Genomic DNA, 21,509 nt, shown 5'->3' with positions numbered 1-21,509 from the left:
TCTGTACGGGGCCCTGCGATTTCTGTCAGCAGCCCTGCCTATAGGTAAGCCTTATCTATAGGTAAAAATCAACCAAGGGAGTTTACTCCTAATTTAAACAGGAGTTCCACCCACAGCTATCCCGTTCCTTCAGAGCACATGCGCCAGTGATGTCACTGGCTGCATCTAAAGTAAATATTTCCTAAATGGTGCATGTTTATGAGATATTTACTGTACCTATAGGTAAGCCTTATCTATAGGTAAAAATCAACCAAGGGAGTTTACTCCTAATTTAAAGAGGAGTTCCACCCAAAAGTGGAACTTGCGTTTTAAGGCCTCCTCCCTGGCTCCTGTTTGTGAAACTGAGATTTGAGGAAGGGGGGGGGGGGTGCAGGTACTCGATTTTGACAGGTACCTGCTCCGACTTCCGTTCGGGTCACCTTAGGCAATTGGAAGCAGAAGTTCTCTTTCCCGAAGTGTTCTGGGACACATGACAGGTTCTACAAGACTTTGAGACCAGTCACAGAGCGCAGCGCCGCTCACATAGGCGCAGTGGGCACCTGGCTGTGAAGCTGCAAACTGTCACAGCGTGCCCATAGTAAAAATGCCGGCGAACATGGCTGGCATGAGTAAACCGCTGGATCATGGGACAGGTGAGTGGCTGTTTATTAAAAGTCAGCAGCTACACTGTTTAGTAGCTGCTAACTTTTAATAAACAAAAAAATGACTGGAACTCCACTTTAAGGGTCCATTCACACTAGCGCGACTTGTCAGGTGACTTGGTCGCCTGACAAGTCACGGTGGGTCGCTCGCCATTGAATAGTACAGGACCTGTTCTAATAGGAGTGACACAAATCGCTCCGACTTAGAAAAAGGGTCCTGTACTACTTTGGGGCGACCTGGAGGCGACTTGCATTGACTTCAATTATATGAGTCCGTGCAAGTCGCGCCGAGGTCGCGATGCATGCTGTGCACCGCGACTTCACAGGTCGCCCCACCAAGTCGTGTCGCCCCAGTCTGAATGGGGTCTAACTCTGGTTTGTCACCATGGAAAATTCCATAGTAACAAACTATTCAGGGGAATTCAATTCAGTCTGCCAGGACCTAGATCCAGAGACGGGGAAGTAAATCAGTCTATCAGTTTAATAGTACAACCATAAGAAGATGGGAAAAAAATACAGACAAGTGGTAATAATCCAATTTAGACTGAGGAAGCTCCAGTATGCTATAAGGACCACTAACAACTTCTCTGTAGATATTTAATGAAACATGAGATGTTAAATGTAAATTCTTCTGCACTTCAGCAGAGAATGGTTTGAAGCATGTCAAGTTTAATATGGTTCTTACAGGAATGAACATGAATATATTTTTCAGTTAGGAGAGGAAAAATAGTGGATATTCAGAGTTCTGCACATCACTGAACAAGGCACTTCAAGAAAAGCACTTCCTTTTATATACACCGACAGGCTGAAAATTAGCATACGTGAACATATCGTAGAAATAATGTGCTTCGAGGGAAAGCAGCTTCATGTAAGTGTTGTCATGTATGAAAGGTCATTTTAAAGAGTACTTGTACAAAGGTAAAATATTTCACCAAACATCACAGCATAAAGTTAAAGCAAACACAATGACAACCTCAAAAATGACTATCTTCTTTAATACAACGCAATGTAATTTGTTAATACATATGATAGATATTTGCTCATTCATTCAAACAGTTGCAATGACTTTCCTGTTCATTTAATAAAGTAGTGAGGTACTGCTGACAGGTACATACAAAGTATGGCCAAATAGAAAATCTATTATAAATTTATATAAATTTAAAAATAAACCTTTTCAAAATACTGGTTAAAGCTAAGGGGTCATGCACACAGGACGTTTAAAAAACGCCAGCGCTGCTTTCAGGAAAAAAGAATAGTGTTTATGAGCGTTTTTCCCGTATTAGTGTTTTTACAATAAAAACAATCCCTTTAATGTAAAAAAGCCTAAAAATGTCAAACGCGGCCGCGTTTAGACGCATTTTTTGGCGTTTTGCGTTTTTTTAGCCAATCAGCCTCTGCTTAAGGACGCACAGGCAGTCGTGATTTTTTACTGCCCCTAAACGCTTATGCCTCCAAGCTCCACTGAACATTTGTGTGTACATGGACACATAGACTAACAAAGAGGAGAGTTCAGAAGCAGTAAAACAAAATGCCAGGCAGCTGCATAAGCAGCTGCAAAAACATCCTATGTGCATGAGCCCTAAAGTGTAAATCACATGCATTTGTAAATAAAGTCATATAACAATATCAAGCTATTTATTTTCATACCCCCAACCACCCTGATCAGCATATTTCTGCAGCGGGCAGATGTTTGAGATTACCTGCAAGTACAAATCATTGACAGGCTGACACGGTCCACAGTTGCACATATGTATTTGCATAAGGCGTGATTACATGCAGTAAGCCCTCATTCACATTGAGTGCGGCTTTGAAATCGTGCGAGTTCATCTGAACTTGCACGATTTCAAAGCCGTATTTCAATCCAACTTCAAAGACACCTGTGCAGCCTAATGCACAGATGTCTATTGAAATCACCACCCGAAGTTGCTAAAAGTAGTGCAGGAACTTGATGAGGTGCCGCAAAGTCAGCATCGCACCGATTGGACGCTCCCATTGCTGGAAATAGGTTGCAATTTGATATGCGATTTGACCTGTCAAATCGCACTGATGTGAACCGGGGTTTAGGGACAGATGAGCGGCCCTGTTTGCAGACATTGTTGATTTACTAAAACTGGAGAGTGCAAAATCTGGTGCAGCTGCGCATTTTAGCCAATCAGCTTCTAACTTCAGCTTGTTCAATTAAGCTTTGACAAAAAAAACCTGGAAGCTGATTGGTTTCTCTGCAGAGCTGCACCCGTCTTTGACCCTCTCCAGTTTTAGTAAATCAACCCCAGTGTGTCCAGGGCCACACATTATTCCCTTACCACAGGTAATTATCTGGTGTACAATCACATATGAACAGCTGTGGACTCACTCTGATTTGTACAGGTTGAGCAGCTTCAAGTTGGTCGCAAAAGCCTGGCTGTATTTTCCGCAGTAATATTCTGATCTATGAGGTGTGCAGCCTAGGACTGCCAAGTGAATGAGCAAGTGGTGCAAACCAAACAAATAAACTGAGTTGTATAGCTAGACTGAGTTACAGCAGAAGGCACTTCTGCCACCTCTTGAGGACTGTGGAGTATACTTGGTAAATGGCTCTGAAAGGGTAACTGAACACTGGGCTCAAAAAAGGCAGGTAAAGGACAAGACATTAGTATTGCTTATGATCTCCCTGCAGCTAATCAATTCTCTATTACTGATTTAAAATGACCTGTTCTGTACTGGGCCTTTGTATAGAGGTGCTCATCTTGATAGTGTCAGAGTTTTGGGTCTTCGTATAAAAACCTTCAGAAAGGAGAACAGTGAGCAACACCATAGTAAAATCACCAAATCTCACTCCAAATCTCATGAGACTCGAAGTCAGAAGCGGAGTCCCTTTAAATAGAATTATAGGCAAAACTTTTTTTTTTTCCATTTTGGATAGAGCAAGGGAGGGTTATAACTAGGAAATGACCGATATCGTTTTTTCATTGCCGATAACGATATTTTTGGTCATTGCGTATCGGTATGGGCCGATATTTTCATACATTTAATTTTTTTTTTTTTTGACAGGTACTCTTGTGGAGGGATCTGGGGATCTAAAAGACCCCAAACCCCTCCTCTGCACTTAAAAGCATTCAAAACGCCAAGTTTGGCTGTTTTGAATGCTGTCATTTTTTTTAATCTGGCGCCAGTACCCGGAAGTGATGACATGACATCACTTCCGGGTTTTTGCATGGAGACCCGAACAGAGCCGAATGTGGCTTTGATGAGGCCTTCTGCAGCCGTGCAGGCTGGTCGCCCGGGTCTCCCGGTGGGACGGGAGATCCGGGCGAGCCGCGGAAGGCAACGGGAGGGGGGCACTTCCCCTCCCACTCCTTGTAATGTGTCATTACAAGACAGCCGACCGTCGGTTATGGACGCCGATACCAGAGTGATGCCTCTAGCTGCAGGCATCATTTCGGTACAAGCACTTTCCGAAATATCTGTAATATTGGCCACTATGGTGGCCGATTCCGATATATCGGGGAAAGTGCAGATCGGCCCTCAATTTATCGGCTTTGCCGATAATCGGTCGATCTCTAGTTATAACCCCATTGCAGAGATTCCTCTTCATTTCCTGTCTCATAGCCAAAAGGGAAATGAGAAGAAATCCCTGCATATTAAGCGAATCCTTTGGGGACCCCCAGGTCACCAGAACTAGTGCCCCGATTGGAAGATTTTCCCGCTTTCACTTTTCTTGGGACAACCCAAAATTTGGGATTTTCTTTTACTTTCAATTATAATGGTAAACAGAACAGGACAAAAAGAGGGGATGGATCTTCTCAATAGGGGCACAGACAGCAATAAAAACTGAAAAGTGTTCTAATCCCTCTGCACTCCAAAATTTAAAAAAAAGGTTTGCCTTTAGTTATACTTTAAACCTCACACTGCAGATATAGAGCTATGAGGAAGTGCCTAGAAACACTCACGTACCAGTAAGTGCAACATGAGGATCGTGAGGCAGTCCAAAAAAAAGTGTGTGGAAAAAAAAGAGTGCTGATTAGGCCACAAATAGCATTTCTAAATGTCCCCTATAACATACCAAATCTTTACTTTTTGAGCTTAGGTTAGCTTTATTGTATTTTTTCATATGGACCACTATGACTAAGCTATTTGCTAAGATCTTTCGATAGTGAAATGTATTGGTGACCACTTGCCGACTGCCTAACTGGGAATGATTTTGATGTCAAATACCAGGGTTATGGCAGCAACTAGCTGCCATAAGCCTGATATATACCACAATATTGCTGCGCTATAATAAATAAATTATAATGATAAAATCTCAAGAAAGGCGAAAAGCAGCCAACACAAATCCTGAAATGACCGATCAAAGGCAATATATATATATATACATATATAAATGTGGCGCTAATCTAAAAACTGTTTACACAGAAAGTCCATATAAATCCAGGAGAGAAACAACAGTTCCTAGGTGACCAATATGGATGTATGTGAAGATCCTTAGGAAAAATAGAGGTGAAGTTCCTTAGTGGGAGAGAGCCACCACCAAACACCCGTACACACTGACTCTTACCGGATATATAGTACCCTCATCACAAAGGCCATATAAAGCATGTAACATAGGCAGATAGGATCCTCCACTCCTTATTCCCAGCATTTAGCAACCGATCGTCACATCATCATCATAGAGCCAGCAGGGCAGTCTGGGGTCCTCCTTGTATCCTATCCTGTGCCTCCTTCGCACCTCTGTATGGGATCCAGGATGCTTTAGTCCTTGTTGACTGGTCTCTTGGATCTCAGCAATGGCATCAGATTTTGCTGTCTTGCAGAGAAGCCACATGGGTTGTCAGAAAACAGTCCAGCACTTTGAGGTTTTTTTTTATTTGAGGGATTAGAACGCGGATGGGAAGTAGGGGTATTATGGGATGCCCACTTAACGTCATACAACTCCAGGGACAACTTCTCCTATGTACAGTCTATATACACTCCTCACTTCCTCCAGCACACATGCTTGCAGAGAAAAAAACTCAGCTGAGACACTTTAATGGATTTGACAAGGCAATCAAAGATGAAAGATCATAGCAAAAGTTCTTTACAGGCAGGAACCCCAGCCCCCTTGGTTGTGTAGCAAAGTCAAGTGTCCAGCTTACATCCCTGTGGCCACTGATGCCAGCACCACCTCTTCAGGCACTGGCAGCCTGCCTAGCTGAAGCTGCCTCTTTCACTAGCCCTCCTGGCTAACTCGTCCAGCACAGTCCTCCCAGATTGACAATGTTCCCACAGTCCTCTCAGACTGAACACTCACCAGCCCACCCAGCTAAGAGAACTCCTGAAGTGCTGACCTGCTCCTGCTGTCCATGCCTTCCTCCAATGCCTCCAGGAAGGATTCCTCTGTGTGTTATAAACGGTCAATTCAGAACCCAAGCCACAGGCCCGAGGTCACCCGTCCCCCCAGACTAGGGGTCACACTCAGGGGGCCACCAACAGCCTCCTCAGTACTCTTTCTCCATCTTCCACCCGACTTCCCATTCTAGCATGACTCATGAGTCATTTTGAGGTGGCCTGCACCCTGCCAGCCTACTTTGCTCAGGATTAGCTGGGGCCCTCAAATACCCAAAGCAGCTTCTCCTAGACTATGCCCTCTATTTCTGGAAGTTTCTGCAAGGTTCCAGAAAGCAGGGGGGAGTCACCAGAGATGCTGCTTGCTGAGTCATCCAGCCTCCCTGAGTCACTCATCCCTGACCCAGATTCAACCTAGGTCTGACTCTCAGCCAAGCCAAATTTACCTACGCTACAGCTAACTATGTACACTTATTCTAGCACACTAGAGGGTGCTACACTATTTATTCATTTTTAATATTCAAAGCAAACTCCCCCATCAATCCATGTCTCTATGCTCTATTTTGCTGAGAAATCACATCCTCCTAGCATTTCTGACCATGGCCAGCTTGAATAATGGCAAATGGTTCATGTAGCATTTTCCTCCCGGGAATCCATCTGCCCTTAGCTCAAGCATGCATGCAGGTGAAAGTGCTTAGCTGAGAAAACCCCTCCTCCTCTCCTCCCCTCCTGAAGACTCTTGAGATGTATGGCATCATTTGTCTAGGCAGGAAACCAGGAAGTAACCGAAGAAATGCTATCAGCATGAGGTTTAAAAATAATCAACGCTGACTGGGAGAGTGAAGTTCCACTTTAAATAAGCAAAAAATAAGCCATCCACCAAAACTGTTAAGCAGTCTAGGTAGAAGCGTTACTAAAATCTAATATCTAGCTTCCCTCCAGTGATGCAACTTATACTAGTTTCTTTGCCTGTGCCAACATCTTCTCTATCTTTTTCTGGGTTTGGCATCTTCAGCCATTTTGATTAGCCACCCTGGGAAGAGGTAAGGTATGCCAGGAATGTACTTAACTTAGTGTAAATGATGTAGCTTAGTGTACATTCTAAATAGTTGTAAGAACAAGGAAGGTAAGAAGTCTTTATTGCAGAGACAAAGTATGTCTCTCCTGCAGAAAAAAGAAATTCCTGCTTTCAGATTTCAGACGCCATCACATATGTAACAGATAAAATACTAATATGTAAAAGCACTCGCATTGAATTGTGTTGCAGTGCACAAATAATGAGTCTTTTTAAAAAACTATTATTTTTAAGAAGTACTTTATGGTCCTATACATTTATTTTGAGCTACTAGCGAGGAGAATAAGGAGAATATAGTGGGAGGAGAAATCTGTCCCAAGTTGCTGACTTAGGACAAAAGCTCAAGGTAAAAGCTCAACTCCGCCCAAAAAAAGTGCCTCCTATTTCCCCCGTGGTCTAGTGGTCTTGTGCGGTACACTGTTCCTGACATCATCCTGTGCACAGACCTGCTCTGGACGTGAAGACATAAGGAACAGTCCACTGCTGGATCATGGGGAAGCGCCCTTTGCAGGTGGAGCAGAGGATCAGGTGAGTATAGCCTTTCTCTAATTCCCTACACAAAAGCGAGCAGTTGACCTGTGCAGTGAGGCTGTGCCACACTGCACAGGAAAACTTTTTTTTCCCCCTAAGTCGGGCTTTAAATCTAAAAGTGAAACTACACTGCATCAGAGCACCAAAAACCAAAATCGCTATTCAATTTATAAAGCAAACTCTCCCATCCATCCATGTACACTAAGAGATTACTATTGGTTTTATGATATATGTGAATGCAAATATCCCTGCATTAAAACATGGCTGGCCATCTGCATTCTGGTTGTCACAGGAACAGCCAGCAGGAGGCTCAGTGCTTATTCAAAGCCACCACAAGAGGGTACCGCTTGCCACCTGGCAAGAGGAAGTGTCCTCAGTGAAGAGTATTAGTTGTTAATGAGACATGTACCACTTAAAAAGGCATTATGGGTTCACCCTAACATGCGTGCTAGGCATTGCTGACCCCTGGTCCAACATACAGCATGCTCTGAACAGATGTAGCATGCAGGGAATTATTGTACTACAAAAATCTTCTTTATGCTTTAACCTTTTTTGCTACCAAGCCCTGCTCTCTACTTCCCATTGTTTTTATTTTTCCCTTTCAGCTTTCAGAATTTGTTCAGCGACCCATAAACCATACATTTTCTGAAAGCACAGGACCAGTAGAATAAAAAAGGTACTACTGATTTTTTTCAAGCACCATGATATTTGCACAAATGTTTATCAAATATAGATTTTCACAAAAAATACACTAAAATCAATATTAACACACAAACACAACATAAATGTATGCTAAATTCCTGCTAAGGCCTCATTCATATGGGGCGTACTAAAGCGTATGCTCATCAAGGCCAAATTTACCCATACGGGGGTGCACAGGTGTTCCATGCATCCCTGTGCAGGCAGTCCCTTTAATGTCAATTGGGATGCAGCAAGCTGTTGTCAATCTGACATTCATTACTGGCGCACTGCCCCAAATCCAAACAGTGTGAAGTTGTGAACAAGCACCCACACGGATGTCAAACTGGGAGCAGCTGTGTCCCCGGGGAGACTGGAATGGGGGTCAGATAGAAGCAGGAATGTGTGTTAGAGACGGTGTAGGGAAATGACACAGGAGCGAGGAAAGCAAAGGAGCAGTGGCAATGGGGGGGGGGGGGGTTACATTTTAGGTGAATAGATACTATCAGAGGCTTGTCAGCTATTTTTTTATTCAGCAGAGTCCGCTTATTAGTTTGGCTTCAAGTTCATGGTCACTGAAGTGATCATGTGCTTATAGCAGACAGGGGAATGCCATTGAGATAAAACTTACCGAGCTTGCCAGCAGGAAGTGGTTCTGTGCCACTGTAGGTTTTACGTTGCTGACCGTGAAAGGGTTCGCGAATGTAGCCCTTTATGGACCCTCTCTTTAGTGCATTCCCTGATAGTGAGAGCTTACATGCGGCCCCATTTCAAAGATCTGGTGCTGCATATCCTTTCATTACACCAGTCCAGACTAAATGAGCACGGAGTGTAGACTCAAATGTTAGAAGACCTCACAACCGAGCCTGTAGGTAGATATTTACACACAGGGAATCCACTAGGGTGGTGGTCCATAAAGAACAATGTCACTAAAATAGAAGTTGTCCTTCAAATGCATTTGCAGTTGTAATTTCTCTGATTTAGTATGCTTCACCATACTAGTAATATGTCTGTAGCCATTAAAAGAGGGGAAAATACATCTGTAATATAACCCGCAACTGACTATTTTAAGGTAAGATTTATCAACATAAAACTAATTTTATATGATTGTTTATTAATAAAACATCAGCACATATCCTGTTCAATTACATTGCAAAAGAAACCTGAAGCATCCCATATGTTATCTACAGTATTTCAATTGGGTTTACTACAGGCCATGCAAATTATCATTAATTTATAAATCTATTGCTATTTTTTTTCTTCCACCTAGTATGTTGTGGAAGCAGCAAAACTTATATGAATAGTATATACAAGAGACGCTTCAATATTGTATTCAAGCAGTTAAAATCACCCACTGAGGGAAGGGGGCTGCTAGTGCATAAATCATCCTTTCTCAAAAATGTTAACATGGAAAAACTCTAAAATAATTTCCAGGTCTCAGGGAACCCCTGTCAATCATTACTATATCAACAGCTTTTGGTTCATTAGTGTGGTGGTCAGAATGTGCCTTACATTTGTGGTCAGTGGGGAGAAAAGCTCTCTTACAGATCGCTAAAAATCCTCATCATCATTGGTGTCAGAGTACATATCTTACAGGCAGAAATTGTGGTTTTAGAAATCCTTAGCAACCTTTGGAGGAACCCTAGAAAGGCTGGCATGAGTGCTTGCAAGAATTACCCAAGTGTCACCTATTTATTTCAGGCACTTATATCGCACCGTCAATTTACGTAGCGCTTTACATATATATTGTACATTCATATCAGTTCCTGCCCTCAAAGAGCTTACAATCTAAGGTCCCTAACTCACATTCCTACATACACATACTAGGGCCAATTTAGACAGGAGTCAATTAACCTACCAGCATGTCTTTTGAGTGTGGGAGGAAACCAACGCAGGCACAGGGAGAACATACAAACTGCAGGCAGGTAGTGCCATGGTTGGGATACAAACCAACCCCTCTAGTGCGGTTAGGCAGAAGTGATTAAAAATAACAAAGGGTTTATACAGATGGACAATTAAAGGCATTTTTTATGCCTACTCTAACTCTCCAAGGGTTTTCTCGCACCCAAGGATATGCCACATACAGTTCGTCAAGCAAATGAATGGGCGTTTAACCTTGTGAGTGGATATGGCAGGCTGCACACAGCATACGTGATTCCCTGTGTGAATGAAGGCACCGGAAGATTTACAATAGGCAATAAATGTGCCTATAATAGTCTGTGTGCATAAACCCCAACATTTCTTTTAACCACACAAAAACGTGTATTTTCTGTTAATAAAAACAACAAAAACCATAGTAACTGAAAAAAATTAAACATTTACCCCAGTACTCCCACTTTCCAACTATGTAGCATTAATTGCATTAGCAATTTTCCTTTTTAGCAGAAGAATTAGCCCTATAATGCACCCCAAAATTGGCTTGCATCAATTATTTCTTGACCAGAGGTTGTGAAACATAAAGGAAGGACCCCACTCTCTCCTTTTCATTTAACAGAGTGATATTTTGACCTATTTGTACTTGTTTTAAATGATGACAATGATCCGCAAAGATGCATTTGGATAGTCTAGGAAACTGGTGATCAAGAATTGCTAGGGATCTAGTTCTTCATATTAATTTTCATAATGTAAGTTTTTATTGTATAATCTATTGCATTTTACCTATCTTATGGAACTGTCCATTGTTTACTATTAGGCCCCTTTCACACAATCCGGTCCGTCAGGCGGACTCCGTTTATCTCTGCGGGATCCATCCTCTGATCCCCCGCTGAGCAGGCGGATGATAGCTGTGTCTCCGTGCTGTGTGTGGAGACACAGCTGTCAGGTCCCGCTGTTCTCTATGTGGGAATCGGATGGGAACGGACCGTCTGTACGTTCTCATCCGATCCCATCCGATCCGCTGGATGGATGGAAAATAGGGTTTCCATCCGTCCAGATTTGACAGATTGGATTGGATATCAGCGGACATGTCTCTGCTGACATCCGATGCCCCATAGAGATGAATGGGGCGTCCGTTCAGAATCGCCAAAAAAACTAACAGGTGGATCTGAACGGTCCGCCTGTGTGAAAGGGGCCTTAGCCTTTATGGGGGGGATTTACTTAAACTGGTGCACATAAAATCTGGTGCAGGTGTGCATAATAACCAGTCAGCTTCTAGGTTTTAGCCCAGGTTCACACTGAGGGCGGATTTGAAATTGTGAGAGTTCAGCTGAGCCTGCACAATTTCAAACCCGCATTTCAGTCCGACTTCAGGGGCGACTTGAAAGAAATTTGTTTCGGGTTCATGCAAAGAGGTCTATTGAAATCGCCTCCGAAGTCGCCAGAAGTAGTGCAGGAACTAATTTTGGGAATCGGTGCAGTGCCGAAAAGTCGGCATTGCACCGACTCGGATGGTGCCGTTGCCGGCAATAGGCTCTGATTTGGCATGCGATTGGACATGTCAACATTTAATTGAACAAGCTGAAGTTAGAAGCTGATCGGTTACTGTGCACAGCTGCACCAGATTCTGTGTGCATCTGTTTTAGTAAATCTCCCCCATGTCGATTTTATAATTCCAACATCATCTGAGTAGCTGCACCTATTTCAGAAAGGATACAGGTACATGTGTCATTTACTGAGAGACCACATTACTTCTGTCTCACTTAACTATGATAGTTGAGATAGAAAGACCCAGTTAGTTTTTGTGCCATTTCAAGTTGAAAAAGGATGATATTACCGGTAGCTATTAATGCTTAGCATTGGTAGGACCTTTTGAATTTTGTTGAGTACTTCTCTTTATTGGCTGCCCTGTGCCACTACACTTTTTCAGGAAATACCAGTTCAGTACCAATGTGGGGAAACTTTGAAACTACTGCTGCTTAAAGTGGTTGCAAACCCTCTCATATACCCAGTGACGTGAATAGCCTCTGATGATGTACAGAGATTAAACAAATCCTCCTACATAACTTTTACTTGTTTATCTGCAGTCTTCTCTTTTGTACAACCCTGATTTTAGCTAAAATCCTTCTGCATTTTCAGTATCAGAGAGGAGGGGGTAGAGAGCTGCAGTTAAAAGGTCAGAGACACTGTGTGAGAGCGGATTGGAGGAAAGGAACACCCCCCCCCCTTCCACCCAGCAGAACTACTGTGTCCAGGATAGACAAGCTGTGCGCTGAGCTGTCCTCCCAGACAAATGTTATCTCATGTGTCGGGAAAACTTATCAGAAGTGACTCATGCAGATAACAGAGGAACGAAGCACCAGAGAGAAGTAACACTTATAGCTTTGGAGATAGACAAGTAAACCCTACAGATTTATGTGCTCTGTTCAGATATCATGACTAAGACACCCAAGTTCCCTGCTTGAGAACTTTGGTCTTTGCTACAAACATTGCAACAGAGCATGCAGCTATAATTTTCCATTTATCGGATTTTAGAATGAGTTAATATAGGGTCCTTTCACACCAGCACATTAAAAACCTATGGTAGAATGTCAGAAATGCATACATTGTGATACGCATTTAATATGCATTTTTATGCTCAATGAGTTGCAATTTTATGCACATTAGTCTGCGTTTTCATGTTATCAGTTGTTAAGTGACAGCTCTCTAATTTTTCTAATTTTTACTCTTAGTTACATTGCTTTATATGCGTTCATGTGCTGCACATGAACATAACACTGGTGTGAACAACGCACATTTTTGCCAGCACACGATGCACGATTAGATATTGTCCAAAATTTCATTCCAGAAAGATCAAATCACAAAGGACCAAGTGCATAGTTTCAAAGCCACGCAGGACCCCTTTGTCAGGCATGAAATGTTGCACCTGGTCATTTGTGTTGTAATCTTTTTGCAACAAATGCTTTGGACGATATCTGATGATCCATGGTATGCTGGCGAATATGTGCGTTGTTTCATTACAAGCCCAGTTTCCAGCTGGTAGTTGCTAAAACCTATGTCCAGAAGCATGGAAAAATGGACAATACCTTGTGGTGTTAACAAGGCACAGAAAACCATTGTATGGTATGAAGGAGCACTAAGGCTTGTTCACACCTTTGCATGCATGCCATACAAGTGCCATAGGAAGCAATGTTATCTAAAGAGGCTGTTCAGATCTATGCGGTGCAGTTTAAAAAATAAGGGATGTCTATTTTTCTGTGCACATTCAAGCGCTGTGATTTCCAATAAACAATTTAAATGTGTGAAACTATGCTGCAACACAAGTAAAAAAAAACGAACAAAACAGACATAAACAGATATGTACCTGGCCTTACAGTACTCTAAAGGAGAAATGCAGTCAAGCTCGTTTGGCTGTACATCTCCTATGGATCACAGAAGTGCAGTTCGTTTTGCACTCCTGTGACCTGTTTTCTGAAGTCCGCTCTCTGTTGACGTCACAGAGTCAGTCCAGGCTTCGAGTGATCACGGCCATGGAGTCGGGATTCACGTAGATCCCTGGACCGACACCTGGCTCAGCCTCTCAGCGATCCGCTGAGAGCCTGAGCGGGCTACTCCTGCCCCCCCACAGGTCAGCGCACCAGTGAGCAAGGAGGGGGCAAAGCAGTCGGCAGCTCTCTGCTCATGGAGCTGTCAGAACCAAGCGTTTGACAGTGTTTGATCGCTCAGTTCTCAGTGTAGAGGCTGGGGGACCGATGCTGCATCCACCTGGTTAAGTATGAACTTAAAAAAAACATACCTATCTTTTAAAAAACTTTAGTACAGGGATGCTTATCCTGAAGTCACCAACAGACATGAGAAGCCAATGGGTTACTCAAAGTTGAATACCTGCCTAACACTAACTAGTCTTAAAGTGGTTTTGTTAAAAATAACAAACATGTTAACCTTACCTGCTCTGTGCAGTGATTTTGCACAGAGTGACCTGAATCTTCTTCTCGGGTCCCTCTTCAATGCTCCTGGCCCCGCCCCCTCTCTCTCCAACATTGGCTCACTGAATTTGATTGACAGCAGCGGGAGCCAATTGCTCCGCACTGTCATCTCAGCTAATGAGGAAGGAGAGTCTCAGGCAGCCGAGACACTCCTGCAGCATCGCTGAATAGAGATGGGCTCAGGTAAGTATGAGGGGGGCCGCTGCAAATAGAAGCTTTTTTATCCTAATACATAGAATGCATTAAAATAAAAAAACCTTCTGCCTTAACAACCACCAATGTATCATTCCCCCTCCTGCTACCTAACCTGTGTAAAAAGGTGTATACTTACCTAATTTTTAGCCTAGTTCAGTCACGTGATGCGGCTACCCCTTATCAGTCATTGGAGGCTGCAGGGGAGAGGAGGGAGCGGCGATAACGGGTGGGACATGAGAGTCTATGGATGATGGCATGGCTCCAGGCTTTCCCAGCCTTTGTCAAGCGTTCTGTCCTGTCTCCTGCAGTCGCTGCTCACTGACACAAGGGATCACATGACCAGACAGTAGCAAGCTAAAAATAGGTAAGGTAATACACTTTTTTTTGTTTTTTAAACCCAGGTTAGTCTGCATAGGTAGCAGAAGGAGGGAGAGTACATTTTTAAACAGTGTGGAGGCTGATGAGGCTTCACTGATGTGCACTGATGAGGCTGCAATGGTAACCTGCACTGATGGTCACTGATGAGGAGGCACTGGCGAGGTTGCACTGATGGCCACTAATAGGTGGCACCGTTGGACACTGATAAGCTGCACTGACAATCAGGGCACTGATGATCACTGCTCTGATTATCAGTGTAAATGCTGTACTCACTGTGCTCTGTCAGATCGGCTCTCCTTTCCTTACACGCTGTCTTTCTGTGAGGAAATGAGAGTCAATAACTAGCAAGACTGTTTACATGTGAACAGCTGTAATTGGACACAGCTGATCTCATGGTAAAGGGCTGCTATGATTGGCCCTTACACCACAGCCCTTTACCCTGATCTGTGATCCGCTGTGTCCAAGGGACACAGTAATCACAGACACTTCCATGAATTCAACTTTAACCACTTGCCTACAGGGTACTTTCATCCCCTTCCTGCCCAGGTCAATTTTCAGCTTTCAGTGCTGTCGCACTTTGAGTGACAATTGCGTGGTCATGCAACACTGTACCCACCCAAACAGTTTTTTTTTCCTTTTTTTGAGACAGATAAGAGCTTTCTTTTGGTGGCATTTAATCACCACTGGGTTTTTTGTTTTTTGCTAAACAAACGAATAAAGACTGAAAATTTTGAAAACAAGTTTTTCTTAGTTTCTATTATAAAATTTTGTAAATATGTAATTTTTCTCCTTCAATAATAAAAAAGACGGCGCCCGAATGGTGAAATTATCCTTAACCCTTACTGCTGCCATCTAATTGAGGGATCTCAACCAACATAAAATAATAAAGATGACAGCGCTGTATGAGGGTATGTAAAAAGATGTGATCAAACCAACACTGTGCTACTATTTAAAAGCATCTCCATCGACACAGGTTTACAGGCATAAGGTCACACATGGGTTAGCTCCGAATCTCCTGATACTGCGAGCGAACACCCAATCTAACAGACGGGTGTATGAACGCATAGCCATCACGTTAGATAGGGTTTTTGCTCGCGGTATCAGGAGATTCTAAGCTAATCCATGTATAACCTTATGCCTGTAAACCTGTGTCGGTAAAGACACTTTAAAAAGTGAGTGCATCGAATTTTAAATAAATTGAAGATATGTTTTAAAGAAGGGTTCTACACTATGCCGAGCTTTGTTTTCCACATTGGGTTTCATTGTTCTGGAACAAACGTTTGAGTATAGTAGAAGAGCACTGAGAGGATTCACTAGAGATCTGCAGAGGATTGCACCCTACAAAGGGAAAACGCCTGTTTGCTGGTTTATAACATTAACAGCCATTACTGTTGGTGAGTGATTTTGGTTATGAGGTGGTGGATTATTCACATGGTGTGGTGGTAGAATATAAGAAGAGGAGAGCAAAATCTTCTTACTGCACTTGGACACTTTTTGGGATTGTACATGGATTTTGTTACGTTTGACTCAATATGATTTGTGGGACCATTGAGAGCTTTTCTTTTTTTTTTTGACACATTACTTTGAAAACATTTTCCCCTTTATTTTTTTTTCATATATTTTTGATACACGTTTTTACAGGATTTGCAGATTGGAATGTTGGATGATTAGGTCATGTTTATTTACGATACTTTTTTTTTTTTTAGATTATTAGCAACATTGTAAGATGGTTTAGAAACCACAAGGGTTTAATAGGGATATATCACATTTTTTCTCCTTCACTGATGTGGGCTGATGAGGCTGCACTGACGGGCACTGATAGGCTGCACTGATGGGCACTGATAGGTGGCACATAGGGAAGTGTCTGTGATCACTGTGTTCCTTGGACATAGTGGATCACAGATGAGGGTAAAGGCTGTAGTGTAAAAGCCAATCACAACAGCTCTTTACAATGAGATCAGCAGTGTCAGATTACAGCTGGTCACGTGTAAACAGTCTTGCAAGTTATCGGCTCCCCTTTCCTTACAGAGATACAGCGTGTAAGTAAAGGAGAGCCGATCTGACAGGGCACAGTGAGAGTACAGAATTCACACTGATAATCAGGGCACGAATTATCAGTGCAGCCCCATCAGTGCCATCTATCAGTGCCGATTACCAGTGCAGCCACATCAGCGCCCATCAGTGCAGTCGCATCATCGCCCATCAGTGCAGTCACATCAGCGCCCTTCAGTGCAGTCACATCAGTGCCCATCAGTGCAGTCACATCAGCGCCCATCAGTGCACATCAGCGCACATCATTTAAAAAAAAAAAAGTTTTCCTTTCATTTGTTTAGCAAAAAATAAAACCCCCAGTGGTAATTAAATATCACCAAAAGCTCTATATGTCTCAAAAAATAATAAATATTTAATTTGGGTACAGTGTTGCATGACCACGGAATTGTCATTTAAAGTGTGACAGCGGTGAAAATTGAAATTTAGCCTGGGCAGGAAGGGTGGTGAAAGTGCCGGTATTAAAACAGTTAATTTGGTCACTATGGACTCACGTTAGAGAATATCGTAACTGTGCTCTCACATTATTTTGTCTGTGCCCTTTTTATGCTGTAACTAGACAATGAGGAATGATAAAGAGAGAATTAATGAGAGAGTAAGGTCTTAGATGCCAATTAGTGCCTTGGGTCAGTTTGAATCTCCATCCCGTTAAAAATAAACAGGGTTTGTCTTAATGTGAAAAAAAAGTTAGAAAGTGTTACCAAATGACTATTTACTATGTGTCCAAAGCCTCCATGTCGCACACTGACCGTTAACGCACACATTGGCAGCCATCTACATATTCATTAAAGTTCCTTGGAAGTAGTCCAAACTCTGCAAAATGTTTTCCAAAAGGATGCATGCGTTTTTAATGTTTTTTTTTGTCTGGTGTTAAGCCTTTACAATCTTCTCACATTTACTCTTCTGCAAACTGTAATCATGTCAAAAGGACAATGTTTATCAAGATTCCTCTAGCCAAAGGAGACAAGCTTTTTGCCCTGGGCTTCGCCGAGAGCAGAAACAATGTCAAATGGGCTTTTATGAACTAATGCAGCAATTTATTTATATAGTGATTCTAAGCTACTCTCATTAATTCAAACGGAGCTGAGGGGACCCGCGTTTCAGCTTTAAGCAAATTCGTTTTTTTTTAAGAAAACCTTTACAAAAACATGTGAGATGTGAGCAATTAAAAGCTGAAACTGCTGCACTGGACTCAGGAAATCCGCACTTTCTAGGCCTCGCAGGAGCTGTTTGTCATACCACAAGCATCCTCAACCTGTGATTTCATTTTATAGCTTCTGAAATCGATGGACCTCTGTATGACTGTAGCTTGTTCACTCCCAATCATTTTAGAAGAGTGGTAATAATCAGCTGTATTATTTTGTCTCAGAAGTACATTTAGTTCCTTTGTCTTGGTTTGGCGTTAATTAACAACGTGCTAATTATAAGCTGTGGGGAAAAGTAAATTTATCTCTTTTTTTCCATGCAGCGGCCCATTGCCTGCTCAGTGCTATTTAAATTCTGGAGCTATACTTGCTTGACAGGATACTGCACTGCTGCAGGCTACAGTTCTCGCATAATGCCGGAGGGGTTATTACAGTGGAGGATTTCTAGGGAGAACAAGAAAGCAGACTTACCCCTTCCCGAAGGCATCTCATTAGCACAGTGTAAGCAGCCAAGGGAACCGTCCAGATCTCTCTGGGGTGATCTTTTTTTTCCTCCTGTAATAAAATACAAGGATGAGTGATAAATCACTATAAGCTAAACTCTGCAGCAAATTGAAGAGTTACAATTATTACACATAGTTTGCAAAGCTTACATTTGAATACATTAAAATGTGAGCAATGACTAAACATTTTAGCACTTCTGTTTTATTACAATGCAATGGTACATTTGCACATTGAAATCAGCAATATGTTTAGCCAATGATTAGAAAAAGTTATAATGAGTAACTTCACATTTTCCACCAATTTCTCTGCTAAATATTGTAAAATAAGAAATCTTTATTAAATATGATGTTTGCAGTTCTCTTTTATTGAATTATATCAATTTATTGAATTATATCCCATTATTTACTAAAACAAAATATTTTATTATTCTCCTAAATTTTCTTTGATGTTAGGTACTGTATGTACTGGGATGCTTATAAGCAATAAACAGCTTCAAAAAGTACCTATACAGTTTCGCTGCATCGAGGTCCCTCGGAATTTCAGTACCCACTCCTCCTTCCTCCACCGCCGGGCCAGTTAGAAAGCGCAGTGCCCTTCGCGCATACGCAGTAGGGAGCCGGCTGTGAAGCCAAAAGGCTTCACTGCCTGTTTCCCTTACTACCAATGGCAGCGACAGCAACGGAAAGCCGATCCAAAAATCGGCTGGGGTGCTGACATGACATGATCCCTGGACATGTAAGTGTCCCAATATTAAAAGCTAGCAGCTACAGCATTTGTAGCTGCTGACTTTAAATTTTTTTGTGGGGAGGGGGGCTTTAAAGTGCACCTGTGCCAAAACTATGGACAAGCAGTGAAAACTTTAAAACATGCGCTTGCTGACCTCTCTAGCTGCAAGTAATGTGAAATAATTCATTATCAAAAATCACAAGAAAGACTTTAAGCCCTGGTTCACACCGAAGGTAGCTTTGAAATCGCGCTACTTCAGCATGATTTCAAAGCTGCCAATCAGAACGATTTCATGTGTGGCCTGCCAACATCTGTGTAACTTCATACACAGATTTCAATGCAAGTTGCACATCAAATCGCCAAAAATAGTGCAGGAACCTTTTCAAAGTCGGTGCAAGTTGGAGTCGCACCAATTTGAACAGCTCCATAACCAGAAATAGGGTGTGACTTGTCATGCGATTTTGAAGTCAAATTGCATGACAAGTTGCACCGGTGTGAACGGGGGCTATAGTTGGGTTTCAGTCTGTTTCCAAGAGCTTACGGCACCTGTTAACATAGAATTATCCATCTGAGTCCCATTGGGGAGATTTCCCTTAGCCAAAAAAATGTCCCATAGCCAAAACAAGAAGTGAGAGGAAGTCCCTGTAAATTATGGGAATCTTTTGGGGCCCCCAGGTCACCAAAACTAGTGTGCCCATTGGAAGATTTAACCTCTATTAATTTTATAGGGATAACCCAAAATTTGGGATTTTCTTTTACTTTCACTTCCAATGGTAATGGTAAACACTCTGTCCATAGCTTACAAAAAAAAAAAAAAAAGGTGGGCAGGTTGCAAGGATTCTGGTTCCCCAGAAAAAAAGTGAATGGAGTTGTGATTCAGGTTTTTTGTTGTGAACTTGGAAGATCAAACTCTCCAAACTTTTAGAGTGGCAAAAAAAATGTCTTAACAGAGTAGCTTCTGAGAGGGAGAGCCATCGGAAACTCAAGTGTCAAACACCGAAGACTCTAGTGGCAGTTCTAGCTCTACAAGAGAGCAAAGATTAATTTCACGAAGGCTCAAATATTAAGTATTATATATGTATTTTCTAATACTTTATTTGTGTAAAGTGTTCAAGTTTCATAGTGCCCTAGAACTCACTGAACCAAGATCCAAACTTTCCACTCCCTTCAAATTCCTTAATTCAATGTATTATACCATTTAACATTAGGGAGTTGTGTATTACAGAGGAAAGTGGGTGGCAGTGGAGTAGCTATGGTACTAGAAGTTGAGATTTGCATATCCATGACTCCCAGGATGCAATTAAAAAAGTAAAGGCAAATCATAGCAATCAGGGGAGGACTGGCAGCCTTGGGCCTGGGGGGCAAGTCCAGTCAAGTGGCCCATTGAACCACCGAGCTCACCATCTATGCCCACCTGGTTTATAACTGATATTGATGTTATAAAGCAAGACAAATCTGATACAATGTGGTAACATAATTTAATGTTAATAGCAACAAAGGAGGTTTAACAAAAATAATGCATCAATGCAGCCTCACCAGTGCCCATCAGTCCAGCCTCATCAGTGCCCATTAATGCAGCCTCACCAGTGCCCATCAGTCCAGCCTCCTCAGTGCCCATTAATGCAGCCTCACCAGTGCCCATCAGTCCAGCCTCATCAGTGCCCATCAATGCAACCTGACCAGTGCCCATCAATTCAGCCTCACCAGTGCCCATCAATGCAACCTCACCAGTGTCCATCAATGCAACCTCACCTCACCAGTGTCCATCAATGCAGCCTCTCCAGTGCCCATAAATGCAGCCTCACCAGTGCAGCCTTATCAGTTCCCATCAATGCAGCCTGATCAGTGCCCATTAATGCAGCCTCACCAGTGCCCATCAATGCAACCCGATCAGTGCCCATCAATGCAACCTGATCAGTGTCCATCAGCTCAGCCTCATCAGTGAAAGAAGATTATTGGTGAACCCAACAAAAACTGCGCAAAATGAATGTGATGTATAAATAAATAAACACTACTCATATCCATAAATGTGTTTAAGGTGAAATTGCTTCCACACTGCGAGCTGCAAAATCAACGTGAATAACGTGACAAATGAAAAAGTGAAAAAATGTGGCGCTCAACAGTTTGATAAAACACAAAATAAATGATTCCAATGTGAAAAAGTTCGTGCAAAAAAACAGTCTCTAGTGTCCAAAAAAAAAAAAAAAATGGGTAAAGCAAACAGCCAATGATGGAAACACAGACTTGATAGGAGTGAATCTCAAAAAAGCCTCCACCTCCACACGATCACCCAGTGAAATGTAAAGGTACCACTTACCAGAACCACTGGACCCCTTAGTTATAGGGGGTCAAACATGCTTATTGATCCACATCAGATCCGACCTTGCACATCCCCCTCTCACATAGGCGACAGTGTGTAGCCAAA

General features: G+C 42.4%; 1 protein-coding gene across 1 annotated transcript in view; it reads right to left on the bottom strand.

Moving 5' to 3' along the window:
• Positions 1–21,509, bottom strand: part of ULK4 (unc-51 like kinase 4) — a 1,112,493-nt gene that overhangs the window by 810,674 nt on the left and 280,310 nt on the right. Inside the window, exon 19 of the mRNA XM_082258381.1 lies at positions 18,326–18,409. Within this exon, the coding sequence (XP_082114507.1) occupies positions 18,326–18,409 (84 nt within the window). The remainder of the gene's footprint in view (positions 1–18,325; positions 18,410–21,509) is intronic.

Source organism: Pelophylax lessonae (genome assembly GCF_965119305.1).
Source record: "Pelophylax lessonae genome assembly, chromosome: 5".
NCBI classification, from domain to species: domain Eukaryota; kingdom Metazoa; phylum Chordata; class Amphibia; order Anura; family Ranidae; genus Pelophylax; species Pelophylax lessonae.
This window is presented reverse-complemented; position numbering and strand designations above follow the sequence as displayed.